The following is a 15,439-nucleotide window of genomic DNA, read 5'->3' on the forward strand; positions in this document are numbered from 1 at the left end:
AAAACACAGAACACAGAAAAGTACAGTCTGATTTTGCTCCACCATTTAACCCTTGTGTTGTCCTTGTGTTGTCATCAAGAGTATGGGAATCCCGAGGACATTACGAGGGTTAATTCCAACTGGAAAGGATCTGATCAGCGTGACAGTGATCACAAACACACCTAACACAGCAGTAAAGCATGCCTGAATAAAAAAACACAGTGGAACACTATCAGTCATTGATTGACCTCCCTGAAGCCCGGACCACAACATTTCTGAAGAAATGTGGGATCATCTTACCAGAGGACAGAAGGTAGCCAACACCCAAAGAAGAGTTTTGAATGTCCTTCAAGAAGCCTAGAGAACTATTCCTGAAGATCACTTAAAGAAATTAAAAGAAAGCTGCCTAAGAGAGTTCAGGCTGTTTTGAAGAATACCAAATATTGACCTACAGGCTACACAGAATTATAACAACTGCCTTATATACTGTATTTCCATCTATTTTTTGGATGTTTCAAAAAAAATCACTGCATCTCTTTCCCATTTTCCAGTAATGAGACTAAAGATGGTTTAATGGTAATTTATGATTCAAAGCCAAACTGAAATTAGATACTTAAAAACAACAACAACAACAACAACAACGAAACAATGTCTTTTTATTAAGAGTTTTTCCTTTATACATATAAACAAAAAGAGAGGAAAAGGATTACAGATGATCAGCACATTCGGGGTAATTAGCCCGTACACTTAAGGTTGTGAGATAAAAAAGAAAAAAGAAAAGAAAAAGAAAAAAGTGAAATAAAGAAAAAGAGAGAAATGTAAACATAAGTATAATATTTCCCCAGATAACATAATCCCTGCAAAATAATCCCATTCATTCCCACCGAGGTCAGATACCTTTTTTAAAACTAAAAAAATAACACAGTATTTCCTTCCCTGTATTAAAGTGAAGTGCAAGTATAATTCGTTATATTACCTAACTAAACGGACTTTCCACCACTGATAGGTGTGTATAGGCTTTTTTTGGGCGGGGTGCTGAGAGAGAACAAAAAACATAATGCCTCCACTACTTTCGATTGCACAAAGACCCCCTCTTGTTGCGTTTACACCTGCCCTGTTGTCTTTTTCCACGTGTTCCAGCCATTTCCACAGTTCCTCCCCTTCTTCTCCAAATATCTCCTCTCATTGGTGTAGCTTCATGTCACTCAGCTGGGGTAGGGCTGTGAAAAGGGCCCGCCCACCTGTCCGCTTGACAGTTCGTTGCTGACGTCACCGAATCCGTCCCATCACGGAAATATGGAGTAGTGACAGGAGATGTTACGCTGCGTTTGTTATGGCTTTAAAGCGGAACTTCGAGCTTTGAATGTTCGTTTTTAGTGGCTGTCCGCATGGATTTAGCGATGTTAAACGCCCGTGGTTAACTTACGAACAGTGGCTGGCAGGCGCTGGAAATGGAAAGAGACTTCGACCTCTGTTTTTAGTTCAGTACCGTCAGTTGTTCGTTTATTAAGAGCCATGAAACAAAGTGTTTTAGGGGTCATGGGGGCTGTGGGGCGCCTGATCCTGTCTCTTCTCCTGCTGTCGTTGGAAGGCAAGCTGGTTCAGGTAAACTTTGAGTTGTGTGGCGCTTTCTGCTTCTGTTGTTGTGAACACTGTTTTTGTGTTTCTATTTATGCCTAACGGAGCTCCCAAATGGCATGTGTGTCTATTTCAGGCTCTAGCAAAGTTGCAGTGATATGATGGGACGTTTAACGTCTTTAGCTAGCTAGCTAGCTAGCTAGCTCACTCGTAGGAAGAAAGTAAATACTGTGTGTGTGTGTGTGTGTGTGTGTGTGTGAGAGAGAGAGAGAGAGAGAGAGAGAGGGGGGAAGAGAGAGAGTCAGCTTAGTTTGCCTGCTTCACTTGTACCTCTGCTTCAGGTTTACTCTCCTGCTAATGTATAAATATGGGAGAGGTGGACTCTCAGACACAGACGAAGGGAACTTATCTCGACTTAAATTGATTTAACTTTAATCTTAACATAAACTAAACTTAAAGGCAGTCAAGTCCCCACTTTTGTTAAACAACTGTATCTGCCCACAGCGTGAGTAATACAAATACACTTAGGTTAACATACACACCCCTCGGCATATGGTGTGGAGTTTTGGAGGGCAGGGCAAATAAGGATATCCTGCTAAATCAGGAACACCGTGCACTTATTGAGTAGAAACTCACTGCAGGCCATTACAATCAACCCCCCACCCCCCCAGTGGTGGGCCTGACACACACACACACACACACACACGCTATGCTGAAATCTTCGACACATGACACGACTGACCTCAATGTCAGACAGCTGTTCTAAAGTTTCAGTCTGTTTCTGTGTGTGTGTGTGTGTGTGTGTGTGTGTATGTGTGTGTTTGTGTTGTGTTTGTCTATCTAATTTCTTCTGGCGACCCTTCAGGTTGGTGGGGTCAGATCAGTCACTCTTCCAGAGTCCCTCCTGTTTGTCTCCACTCTGGACGGTAGTCTGCATGCTGTCTCCAAACAGACAGGAGACATCAAATGGACTTTAAGAGAAGGTCTGTACACAAAGAGTCAGTACTGTTTACTCTGTTGTATTTAATTATTTTTAAAAACATACATCATGAAGTTGCTCTTCTAATTCTTTCAGACCCTATTATTCAAGTTCCTGTCTACCTCACAGAGTAAGTAACGTAGAGACACACAGACATGGGGCCCTGAGTACCACTACTCAGAAATAAAAACTTAACTTTCCTTAAAGTGTCACTGCTTTGCTGTTTTGTGCTTTTAGACTTATCTCAGGAAGAGTGAGCCACAACCCTTATCATCTAAATGCATAAACAGTTTACATAACTATGGAAATTCTTCATCAAGTCTTGTGATTGCCTTTAAGCAAAGCATGGATCACACCAGAAAATCCTGTGTTAATAACAAACTCCAAACCTTAGTTTAAGACAAAGCTGATATAATTAAGTTTGAATCAAATATTGATAGGGCAGCACGGTGGTGTGATGGTGTCCTTTCTGTGTGGAGTTTGCATGTTCTCCCCGTGTCTGTGTGGGTTCCTCCCACAGTCCAAAGACATGCAGTTAGGGGGGTTAGGTTAACTGGTGATATTGCCCATTTCTATAAGGAAGTTGTGTTATTAGTTGTTGTATAGATATTATAGATGTTCTCTTTTTTTGATAGTGATTCATTTCTAAATTTGTGCACATTTCATTTAGACCAGGTTTCCTCCCAGACCCCAATGATGGCAGTTTATATGTACTCGGTGGAAAGCACAAGGAAGGTTTGATGGTAAGGATGCTTGTTTGTGTTATATTTCTTAAATATAATTTAAAAAAAGAACTTGTTTGATTTATTGTATTGATAAATCTGCAGAAACTGCCTTTTACCATCCCTGAGCTGGTACAGGCAGCTCCCTGCAGGAGCTCTGATGGGATACTCTATACAGGTCAGATTAACACGTTTTTTTATCACCATGTGTGAAACAGACTGTCATAAAAGGAGACGCTGACCTACATCGCTGCTGTTTGTTAATAATCTTCGCAGGTAAAAAGCAGGATGTGTGGTTTGTGGTGGATCCTGAAACCGGTGAAAAGCAAACCAGTTTAACAACCTCCACCTCCGACTCCATCTGTCCCAATAGTCCCCTGCTCTACATTGGACGCACAGGTATGTCTGCACAGGTGGCTGCACCCGCTCACGTGGCTGAGGGTTGAAGGTTGATGGGCGTCACTGTTTGTTTTTCCCAGAATATGTTGTTACCATGTTTGATACGAAGACACAGGAGCTGCGATGGAACGCCACGTACAACGATTACTCTGCTCCGCCTTACGACGAGAAGCAAGACTACAGTACGTCCCTGCACGCACAATCAGTTGCTGAGTGTGAATACAGTTGTTTTGCCAGGATTATTGTGACACACAAATGTAACTCATGATTATCCATTATTGTGTATTTTGATACAGACTCTAGGTTATTTTTTACATGTAAACAGCTGGTTAAAATGATCTCAGACACTTCCAACACTAACCTGTTGCCTCTGGTTTCCTTATAGAAATGGCCCATCTTGTTTCCAGTGGTGATGGTCTTGTTGTGACAGTTGACAGAGAGTCAGGTAGGGGGAGGTGTGTGGTTTTATCCCTTTGTGAATATTTTAGCATCTCATACGATTGATGTGTTCCTTAACAGTCATATTGAGGGTTGTAAGTCCCGTGTTGTTGTTGTTGTTGTTGTTGTTTTCCAGGTGATGTCCTTTGGAGTCAGAACTATGGGTCGCCAGTGATCGGCGTCTACCTGTACTCTGGAGACTCGCTGAGACACGCCCCCCACCTGTCCCTTGCAATGGAAACACTGCGTTTTCTCACTTTCTCGTCTGCTGGCAACCAGGCAGATGCACACTCCACTTTGAAGTGGAGCTATCAGTTTGTGAAGGAGCAAGCCACTGCACAGACTCAGCTTGTGTAAGAAGAATTGTGTTCACTGAAGAATAGAGGATTGTTTTGTTCAGTCTCTGAGTTCCTTATTGATTGTTATTCGTGATGATCTAACCAGGACTCGGAGAAAATGCAAAGCATGTGCTTCAAATGCAGATGATGACAGATGACAGGGACTCCTCATAACTGGAGTTAACATGCAGCACAGATACAAGATCTGCTGAGTGTTTCTCTCCATCAGAATACCACCAGATATATTATCACGTATTAAAACCCAGTTGCTACAGGCAAAAAGACGAGTTGAGGGGAAAAAAAAAAGATGCAATGAAAGTCTCCTAAAAAGCTGTGAAACCGGTTCCTGGTCTATCTTAACTCCTGAAACCAGAGGAGACCCTTATTTTCAAGTCTTCATTTCATCTTTATTGGATAGAGACAGACGGGAAAGAGCGTATGATGTTTTAAATTGCTACACAGTCATAACTCTCATTTGATGCACAGTTAGGTTCATGAATACTTGGACAATGACTGAATTAAAATAACTTTTATTTCCTTAAGGCCCACTCTCTATGTGGGAAAGCTGGACTCCCACCTCTATGCTTCGACTTCTCTTGTGCACCACGGAGTCTCATTAGTGGTGAGTTCAAATATATAATCAGTTTTAATATCCAAACATCAGCACCCACTTTCCTCTAATATCATCATCTGTAAACGCTAAACAGTGTACCCAGTCAGCTGATGATTGAGGTGATAATGGGGAAAGTCCACTCCTGACTCATCTGTGCTCTTTGTTGCCACGGCAGCCTCGGGGACTGACCCTGGCACGGATCGACGGTCCACTGACGGCGGAGGTGACGGTCAGAGAGAGAGGGGAGTGTGAGATCACACCATCCACCGATGTGCGCTATCCTCCGGGGAGCATAAACACTCAGAAAAACCACTGGCTGCTTATAGGTAAACGTGTTCAAACACACAGACAGCTTTCTTTATTAAAAATAAATAAGTTCTTCAGACACTAACCAACACAAATGACAACATTTGTATTAATGAAGTTATTGTCCAGAACTAGACAGAAATACAAACTGCTGGTTTGTATTTCTGTGTTTAAGAAAAAAAAAAAACAAAAATAAATAAATAAATAAAAAAAAAATAAATAAAAAAAAAATGCTGACCTGAACATAACAATGACACCTCCTTGCAGAGAAAATCGCAGTGAAGAAAAACGAGTAGTGAGCTGCAGGCTAACCTCACAGGCACAAACTCTGAAATAAAAGTGTTGACATAAATGACGTTTAAATCAATTAAAATAATAATAATAATGAAGCGTTAATCAAGTCACAGAACGTAACATGAATTTGTGTGTTAATTTGCTTCTGTATTTATTTACCTTTCTGCTAATTCACCTATCCTTTACTCAAATAATTTGCATACTGCTTCAGTATGCAAATGAGTGGGCTGCTATCCAAAGAGTGCAATGGGGTCAGTCTTATGCATATTGTTTGGCTCACAAATGTAATGGCTGCCTCCACTTGTTAGATCGCTGGAGACCTAATTAATCTAGCCGAAAACAACACTGTCAGTAAGGAATGATTAATGAGGAAAATAACTAATTCAGTACAAATGTAAACAAATACACACCCATGTCAAAATGGAGATATTTATTTAGTGTATCATTTTCTAAGTTAGTGCATATATAGTCTTGCTACATTAAATAATTATCTATTTAAGTATTTAAATATATTAAAAATTATATTCACATAAGCAGTGGAGCATTAAGATTAATATCCTTTTTCTTTATTTTTCACGGTAAGAGTTCTGGTGTAGGAGCAAAGTCTTTGATTTATGCATCAAACCAACCCCCCCCCCCCCCCAAAAAAAAAAAAAAAAAAACAAACAAACAAAAAAACAAAGAAAAACCCACAAAAAAACTTGTGCAGATGTAAATGTATTTGATCTGTGTGTTTTGCTGCTTCAGGTCACCACGAGCTCCCCCCAGTAGCCCACACAACCATGTTGAGAGATTTTCCCACCACCCTGCAGCATTCTGGTGAGGCGGTCATCCCCCCTCGATCTTCTGCCTCCCCGTTGTCCCCTGCCTCCCACTACCATCAGCGCTATGTGAGTCACAGCTTAAAAAAAAAAAAGGAGAAAAAAAAAAAAATAAATAAATATCCTCATCATCTAATTCCTCTTTTTTTTCTTCTTTCTTTCTTGTGTATCTCAGTTTCAAACATTAGCTGGCAGACATAGTGACGCTAAGGCTAACCAAGGAGGGGCTGATGGGAAGACACCAGGACAGGATCAGAGGTCAGCCACCGTGCTGCCTCTCTATGTGACTCAGGACCGTCTGACTCTGGCTGTCGTGACTCTGCTGCTGGGAGGATGGCTCGCCTTCATGTTCACATATCCCATCGTGAGTTTCTGCTCGTTTTATGCTTTTTTTTTTTTTTTTTTTTTTTTTTTTCAGAAGCTTTAATAAAAACTCTTTTCCTTTTTTTTTTTTTAAAGAATTAAATGAGGTGATCACTAATACTCCTTTCTAATCAATGATATGCAGCATCACCCATATATAAGCTTATGAGCATACCTTAGTATGAACATGTGAAATGGGAGTAAACCGCTGCTCATTAATAAACTCATTACATGTTTTAGAAAGAAAAGCAAACTACAAAGGCGAGAATTTGTGGTTTTGTCTGGGTGTCCGACAAAGGTGCTCTGATTTAATGGTGGCAGGTGGGATGCCCCTGTAAGTGTCATAAACAGTCATTTACCTTTTGACCTGTGATCGTCATTAAATCCAAAACAGTGTGATGGAAAATTCCTGCTGCTCCCAGTTTTCCTCCACCCACCTTGTTCCTCTACTTAAGTTAGAAAGCTGTGTTGCTATTCCAGCATGTCATTCATTGACCCTTAGAGAACAGAGATCATTGTTTCATCTTCAGCTGTTGTTTACTCATGTGGGCTTGGTAATGAATGGTGACAGTACAAGCGAGAGATGAAGAGCGTTTCCACTCTGTTTGAAAAACCGAGGGCTGTAATCCTTTTTAAAATGCAGCCTCTTTTGTGTCTGCGTCTCATTTTTTGGGCTGATGAAGCTCCCCTCAGCAGCACTTGGAATGGAAACAAATATGTTTTCTGGACGGGTTTCAGCCAGATACAGTAACTAAGCCTCAGGCTGTTATCATGTCACGCCACATATCATGAACAGGACATTCAGTTATTGCAGCAGGTTATTTGCTCAATGCCACTGCGTGATAGACACATCATATTTACAGCAAAGCTTATCCTCACAGCTTCAGTAGCACCTTCCTGCATATATATGCATTTCCTAAGTATTGTTTTTGCAGAGTTTAATAGGCTACTGAGTGTATGTGATTGATTAACAAAAAAAAAAAAAAAAAGTATATTCCCCACTTAATCTAATAAATCATAGTTTGAAACAGCGATTATGGAACAAACTGCAGATAAAGTGCACATTTATTGTCTTGTTTTTGTTTTTAAGCTTCTTTTAATTGACTTATGTGGAGTTTCCACACTACTGAGACTGAATCACAGTTGCCATGTTTTTGAGTGCGTGGACAGTTTACTAATCTTATATTTTCAGTACTGACCTTTTGAACTCAACCTTCTTGTTTGATGTGTTGTATATCGATATGCGTCTCTCCAGCGTGCAGCTCAGCAGTTGAAAGCTCAAAGACAGCTGGAGGAAGCCTTTGAGTCTCGTCTCCAGCGCATGCAGACCAACATGCAGACAAATACGCAGGCACAAACCTTGGTTTCTTCAGACCCACCTCCTTCTACTGATGCAAACATCTCAAGCGGTGTGTAACTTAAAAACCAAGTTCTCTATCGCTCTGTGCTTGTGAGTGCAGTGATGGTGATGAGAAATGAAGAATTAATAAAACCTGTCATTATTGAGGCCCAGATTAACCTGGGCTCAGTATAAGTTTTAATACCTGCAAGAGTCTTATTCAGACTGTATATCTACACCTAGACCCGTTGCCTGCATCTACAGAAGCTCCACCTAGTCCTCACAGTCACAGCAGCAGCAGCAGCAGCAGCAACACATCGCATGGAGATAAAAATGGCAAGAATGGACACAAACCCACAGCAGGTGAAATGCAGCATACTTGGCAAATTTGCCTCAAGATGCTTTTGGGTATAAAAACTCAACAGAAAGCATTACTGGGGGGGGGAAAAATCACTGTTGCTCCTTCACCTTAAAGATGAGCTACATTTAGTTTTCCTTTCTTTATTTTTATTTTTTCTATTTCTCAGAAGGAAACAGTGAGGAGGTGCACGTGGGTAAAATCTGCTTCAGTCCCTCTGAGGTGCTCGGACACGGCTCTGCAGGAACGTTTGTCTTCAGGTACGATATGTTTGTAAGCAGAAAACTGTATCAGTGGATTTTCATGATTTTAAGCAAAAGAGAAAACTTGTATCATATTTTTGTCAAGAATTCTTCTTAAGCATATAAAACGTAGCACGCTGTTTTCAGTGCCCATCACAAATAGCACTAATCCTCTGTATGTTTTCCTCATGATTACGATATTAATCATTATCCTTAATAAGGATGAGGACGACACCTCCTCTGTACCCAAAATGATGAGTTTTGACACTTCAGTGTATGTCAATAAAGACATGGTTTGATGACCATTAGGATAGTTTGCTTATTTTATTTTTCTGAGGGTAGCTGCTTAGGCAGAGACCATCCTCACTAACCTCTGATGCATCAATACAGAAACGCTCCAATCAGGAAACAAAGGTTTCAAGGGTTACTCCTGGTAGGCTGTGAACGGGTAAAGAGTTAAAAACTAGAGAGGGAAGAAATGGATTCTAATGGATGTTTATCTGATTGTGTTTTTTGACTTTACTAAGGTCTATACTATAGCTAGTGGTGTGACTGGATGTGAATAGGAACTCATTCAAAGCTAAGGTGACCACAGGTTGAAAAACCTGACTCATGTCTTTGAAAATATTACAAGCACCAAAATACAGAGCACACAGATGTCAGTATTTCTTACTCTTACTCTGTATAACAGCAAAACATCGAAATCCTGACACAAACTTTATCTTTTTGAACAACACACATGCACATAATCATGTTATGGGGATTTTAGGGGTAAATTTGACGACCGCCTCGTTGCCGTGAAGCGAATTCTGCCAGAGTGTTTCGAGGTGGCAGAGCGAGAGGTGCAGCTCCTGCGAGAGTCCGACACGCACCCCAACGTCATCCGATACTTCTGCACAGAGCGAGACCACCTCTTCACCTACATCGCCATCGAGTTGTGCACCGCAACTCTGCAACAGGTTGGCGCTACAGTGGACTGTCACTGAGATCTCCGCTTTGACTGTTAATTGAATTATCTCTAAGACATTTGTTTTGTCTGTATTCACTGAAGTATGTGGAAGATCCGTCCTCCTTTCCTGAGCTGAGTCCTATAACTCTGCTGGAACAGACCATGTGTGGCCTCTCACATCTCCACTCACTCAATATAGGTCTGAGACACACACACACACACACGTATATTTACATACACTATTACATACACTTACCTTTCCTCCATCCTTTATCCGTCTAGTCCATCGTGACCTGAAGCCTAGAAACATCCTGCTTTCTGGGCCGAGCGCACTGGGTCGGGTCCGAGCTCTCATCTCAGATTTTGGGCTCTGTAAGAAGATTCCCGACGGTCGGAGCAGCTTCTCTTTGCGTTCTGGAATACCAGGAACTGAAGGGTGGATAGCTCCTGAAGTGCTGCGAGACATCCCTGAAAATAAACCGGTAGGCTGCAAACATCTTTATAAAAACTGCTAAACTCTTCTCAATAATAAGCCAGGTTGGTCTTTAGAGTGAGAAGTACTTCATTGGCCTGTTGGTAAAGGTGTTTCTCGTCTCATCTTTCCAGACAGCAGCCGTGGACGTGTTTTCAGCAGGCTGTGTGTTTTACTATGTAATCAGCAGGGGGCAGCACCCCTTTGGCGATGCACTGAGAAGACAGGTCAACATCCTGTCAGGAGAGTATTCGCTCTCACACTTTATGGAGGATTTACATGGTGAGTGTCTTTCACTCGTGCCTCTCTCCTTAGTAGGTCCTATGATGTGAAAATGGAAAACCGTCCATGCTTTCATACGTGAGCACCATTTAGCCACCAGACTTCGAACCGGTGCATCAGTTCAAAGATGCTTTTGGCTGCAGTTTTTCCAGTTACCTGCGTGAACTTGATGCTTTGATTGGCCTCTTTTGTAAACTGTGCTCAGATCACATCACATGTTACTAACTGGAAAACATTTGTTTGCTGGTCTTATCAGATGATGTCATAGCACAGGATCTGATAGAGCAGATGATCAGTGCTGAGGTGGAGTCACGCCCCTCCACCGCCTGCGTGCTCAAACATCCGTTCTTCTGGAGCCCCGAGAAGCAGCTGCTATTTTTCCAGGTGTGTTGCCTCAGTTGCTCTGTGGTCACTCGTTTATAGCTGCATGTAGACATTGAAATCTAATAATAAAATGATTACTTTTATTATTTCTACTTTAAATGTTCTACTTTATTGATATTGAGATTTAGAGATGGGCTATGAAAAGATGTTGTGGTGAATTTCTTTTTGTTTGCTTTGTGTTTGCAGATTCTGTGTGCAGTGTTATTTATTTATTTGTTTTATGTCTATGTTTGTATAAAGGATGTGAGTGACCGCATAGAGAAGGAGCCTGCAGACAGTCCGATTGTAGTCAGATTAGAAACTGCAGGAAGATTAGTCGTCCGAACCAACTGGAGGATGCACATCTCCGTGCCTCTGCAGACAGGTTTGCACACACAGACACACCCTCGTAGCTCTGCATGCATGCTTAACATCTGTGCAGGACAATAAACCTGTAATGCTTTTTTTTCCTTTTTTTTTTTTTTCTCCCCCCTCCTCCTCCATGGGCGCCCCAGACTTGAGGCGGTTCAGGACCTATAAAGGAAACTCAGTGAGAGACCTGCTGAGAGCCATGAGGAATAAGGTCAGCCAGCATTACAATCATTAGATTCATGCAGAATTATCTTCAACCCACTTTGCTTTTGACTTTTTTTTTGTTTTTTGCATTTACATTACAGAAGCATCACTACCACGAGCTCCCACCAGAGGTGCAGGAGACTCTTGGTGAGCTGCCCGAAGGCTTCGTCGGGTACTTCACATCACGGTTTCCACGGTTACTGATGCACACACACGCTGCGCTGCAAATCTGTGCCCATGAAAGACTGTTTCACCCTTACTACCTACCCCCCAATGCCAAATAGCTTTCACAAGGCTTTGCACTCCACATTTCATGTGCAGGGCCAAGTAAAAGAAATCCCTGACTGTACCCTGTTATTGCTTTTGTAAAGCTTGTGCTGTTCTTCAGGGGAAGTTACAGCTGCTCTGAAAATATTTTTATAGAACTTGGGGTTGTTTTATAGATTAATTTTATTGTATTTTTTATTTCTTCCCTACTTAAAGAATGTATATATTTATATTAATAATAGGATATGTTTTTAAACTCGATCTCAGTCAAATTACTTTTTTTTTTTTTTTTTTCCTTTTTGGGCTTCACTAAACCTAAAAAACAACAGTGGTTATTAACTCTGTGAGCCAGCCTCGGTTTTTTCCAATGAGAGCTATGAGCATGTTAATGATACCAGATATCCAAACACGGACAGGTCTGATCCAGCACATTTCTGACCAAAGGAACCATCTATAACTGTAAACAAATGGATAAGAAATTTTAATACAGGCTAAATACAGCAGCCAAGGCCAGGAAGGTAATCTTAAGTAATAAGCCTGTTAATAAGGCTTGTTATTTACTGGCCCATCAAGTAAATTTGATCACAGTGACAGTGTTGCTTACATGGTGTGTAAGTGTATTTTTGCTTTGTTACAGCAAAAAAAAACCCAACAGAATTTAAAGTAAATTATTTGCAAATCTCTATAGCTATCTGAGAGCAAAACCTTTGGCTTCTCCTGATTGGAAGGAAAAGCCAAAGGTTGTAGGTGATTGTTTAAAAACTGTAGACACTCTTGTTACCTGTGCAACAGTGATCTTTCAGCATGATAAAGTATTTTTTTTTTTTTAAGAGAATTGACTGGTCAGAAGGTGCTGTGTTTATTTGTGTAGAAAATAACCTGCCCTTGAGCAAGTACATTGTGTAGCACAAGTTAAAATCAAAGGTGAAAACACAGTGATGGCCGCTTTTATTGAATTGAAACGAAATGAAGTAAAATTATGATAAGTTATATTAACTACTGAAAATAGCCTCTCTGACAGTGGGGATAGTTTTACAGGTTGACAGAATCATGTAGACTGATGCATAATAACTCTGAAATGATTAAAGAGTGTGCTGAAGAACTGCAGCAGATCTCGTCTTCATGTTGTCAGTGTAGAGGTTAATAACTGGGTGTACAAACGTTGTTGAAGCTGTAGGTAAAGCACACACCGCAGATACTGAGGTACACAGTTACACAAGGCTACACACTCATGTTTTTGCTGTGCTTTCTTTAACTGTTCTGGAGACAGTGCCGTACCTGCATAAGTGAAGGTAGTTATACAGCTCCACCCAGGCATGTTGCCCACTAAAGAGAATACAGTGAATATCACAGTCAGACATCACTGACACACTTCATATGTGGGTAAAGCTGTGAAAACTTGAAGTTTATTTCTGGTTTCTGGTAGAAGACTTGAGGCCACACATCTCGCACGGCCATCCCAGCAGGAGAAGAGGGGAGGCCCCAGATTGGGTGCTCACGGCCAAAGGGTGAGAGTCCCAGCAGACCCGAAGCAACGGGCAGTTGACCCTGGTAGAGGCTGGCAGCCTTGCCTCCCGATAAGAGGGAGGTCCAAGCCACCAAGACACCAGGGAATGGGTCAACAACCCCACACACACACACACACACACACACACACACACACACACACACACACACACACACACACACACACACACACACACACACACACACACACACACACATATGCGCACATACACACTCCGACCATTCGCTCATTCACTCACACCCACCCACTAATGACACACAGAGAGACATAAAGACACTTGCACACACATTGACCCCCTGGCTTTATGCCAGGTACACCCATTTTTGTCTTCACGTTGAAGAAAAATAAATTTGTTCAAATCTAAGTTATTAAATCCTAACAGGAGCACTTGCAGCATTAAACTATATACAGCACAGAGTGAGACATGGTGGAAAGCAAGACTTAAAGATGAAGAAGGTAAAGATTTTTTTTACACTTTGTTGAATAAGCAAAGACTCATTTCAGACATTTCCTTTTCTGATGTCAATTGTTTATCCTGGTGAGAAAATGTCATTCCTGTGCAGATGAATGTCCCAGAGAGGTACTTACCATTTGAAAATGTCAGTGGGTATAAAAAAAAAAAACAAAAAACTACTACACTGACTTTGCTTCATTTTTATGTATTATTTTTAGTATTTATTCAGAGTTTCACAGTAAAAACAGAATCATTGAATCACAGTAAAAATGCTGCATTGCCTATTTTACTCCAGCAGAGGGAGACATGTGCCAAGCCCAGCTCTGATCATGTAAATGACTTTTCTTGGTAAAGGCTAGAAGTAAAGAGGACGTCGCAGGCTTCTAAATTGCTGTCATGCATTAAACAGAATTGTGATTGTAGGGCGATCGTGGCTCAAGAGTTGGGTGTTCGTCTTGTAATCGGCCGGTTGCCGGTTCGAGCCCCGGCTCGGACAGTCTCGGTCGTTGTGGCCTTGGGCAAGACACTTCACCTACCCCCTACTGGTGATGGCCAGAGGGGCCGATGGCGCGATATGGCAGCCTCGCCTCTGTCGCTTGCCTTCACCAGTGGTATTGTAAAGTGCTTTGAGGGCTCCCGAAAAGCGCTATATAAATGCAATCCATTATTATTAAAGTTATTAAGTTACAGATTAAACCTGTGTACTTGTGTATATGCGGTCACCGTCCAAACATGTAAAACTGTTCTCTTGCGTTCGTCTTGGCCTGATTAACAATCTGCCCTCAAAAACACATCCTGTAGAGCAGATAAGATGTCAGACATCAGTTAATTCCACTGTCAGTGTGAACTTAAACAGAAGTGGTTTAATGATCTGAAAGCCTGGGGTGCAGCTATCTGTCATGACCAAATCATCAGCTAATGAACCACTCGTTCATACTTTATGCTCGTTTATCTCTGATTCAGTCGTTTGGTCAGTGTGTGTGTGTGTGTGTGTGTGTGTGTGTGTGTGTGTGTGGAGAAAAACAGAGGGAGTACCCGGCTCATTATTAAATATCAGAGTTCAGCTGTAGGTCCAATCAAAACAGCCTTAGGGAAACATCAGCTTAACCAAAGTCATGAGACCAAATTCACTGCGCTGCACACATGCAGCTGTATACACACTCGAACCCACGGTCACACACACTCGCACACAGATAACAGATAAATGTGCGTGATGGCTCTCAGGTCTGTGGATATTCGGGTAGGCAACAATTATGTTACGTTACAGAAAATTGCTGTAACAACAAACAGAGAAGTCCTCTTTTGATTTCTGTGAGGTGGTTTGTGGCTAAAAATGGTGTTTCTACATTGTTCTTTATTTACTTTGGTTGCTAGAGGCAAAATAATAAAAATGGCTACAATCACCTTTTACCCATTGCATTAAAAAGTTTTGCATTATTTCCTGCCATTTTGTGTTTATTTTGGTTTGTTTTTGGCAGAGAAATGAGTCGTTATTAGCAAGCTGCACATAAAGACTGGATGGCTGCAGTGCACCCATATAAATACCTATCTTAATTAGTGCTAACTATCATATAAATAATATACAAGTATATAGAATATTCACTGTCCAAAACTGAATTAGGCACCTTACTAATACCTTTCTAATGCTTAACAGTGTGACATTATTATAAAGTGCTACCCCAATTTTATATTTTCACTTTGAAATAAACTCCTCCTTGGGTTGAATTGAATTCAACTATAAGAATATCCTGCACAGGCCTGCTGGTGTTGACTATGGTG

At 41.2% G+C, this 15,439-nt stretch overlaps 1 protein-coding gene across 2 annotated transcripts; it reads left to right on the forward strand.

Moving 5' to 3' along the window:
* The first annotated feature begins 1,253 nt into the window (after positions 1 to 1,253).
* Positions 1,254 to 12,783, forward strand: ern2 (endoplasmic reticulum to nucleus signaling 2). Of its 2 annotated transcripts, XM_084931821.1 has the most exons (24): positions 1,254 to 1,584; positions 2,423 to 2,540; positions 2,633 to 2,666; positions 3,207 to 3,279; positions 3,364 to 3,436; positions 3,535 to 3,657; positions 3,738 to 3,839; positions 4,043 to 4,102; positions 4,232 to 4,448; positions 4,977 to 5,055; positions 5,222 to 5,372; positions 6,394 to 6,536; positions 6,643 to 6,831; positions 8,086 to 8,239; positions 8,413 to 8,532; positions 8,697 to 8,787; positions 9,539 to 9,728; positions 9,821 to 9,917; positions 10,001 to 10,200; positions 10,325 to 10,472; positions 10,729 to 10,856; positions 11,097 to 11,220; positions 11,351 to 11,418; positions 11,513 to 12,783. In XM_084931821.1, exons 1-24 carry the CDS (start codon positions 1,495 to 1,497, stop codon positions 11,693 to 11,695), a joined length of 2,955 nt encoding a protein of 984 aa, XP_084787947.1. In that variant the 5' UTR covers positions 1,254 to 1,494; the 3' UTR covers positions 11,696 to 12,783. The 2 variants fall into 2 exon arrangements, with proteins under 2 accessions (XP_084787947.1, XP_084787948.1); XM_084931822.1 differs by lacking the exon at positions 1,254 to 1,584 and having other exon boundaries at positions 2,474 to 2,540; positions 3,212 to 3,279.
* The last annotated feature ends 2,656 nt before the right edge of the window (positions 12,784 to 15,439 follow it).

The sequence above is a fragment of the Perissodus microlepis genome, chromosome 6 (genome assembly GCF_051167445.1).
Source record: "Perissodus microlepis isolate ML-2025 ecotype Zambia chromosome 6, ASM5116744v1, whole genome shotgun sequence".
Taxonomy (NCBI): Eukaryota; Metazoa; Chordata; class Actinopteri; order Cichliformes; family Cichlidae; genus Perissodus; species Perissodus microlepis.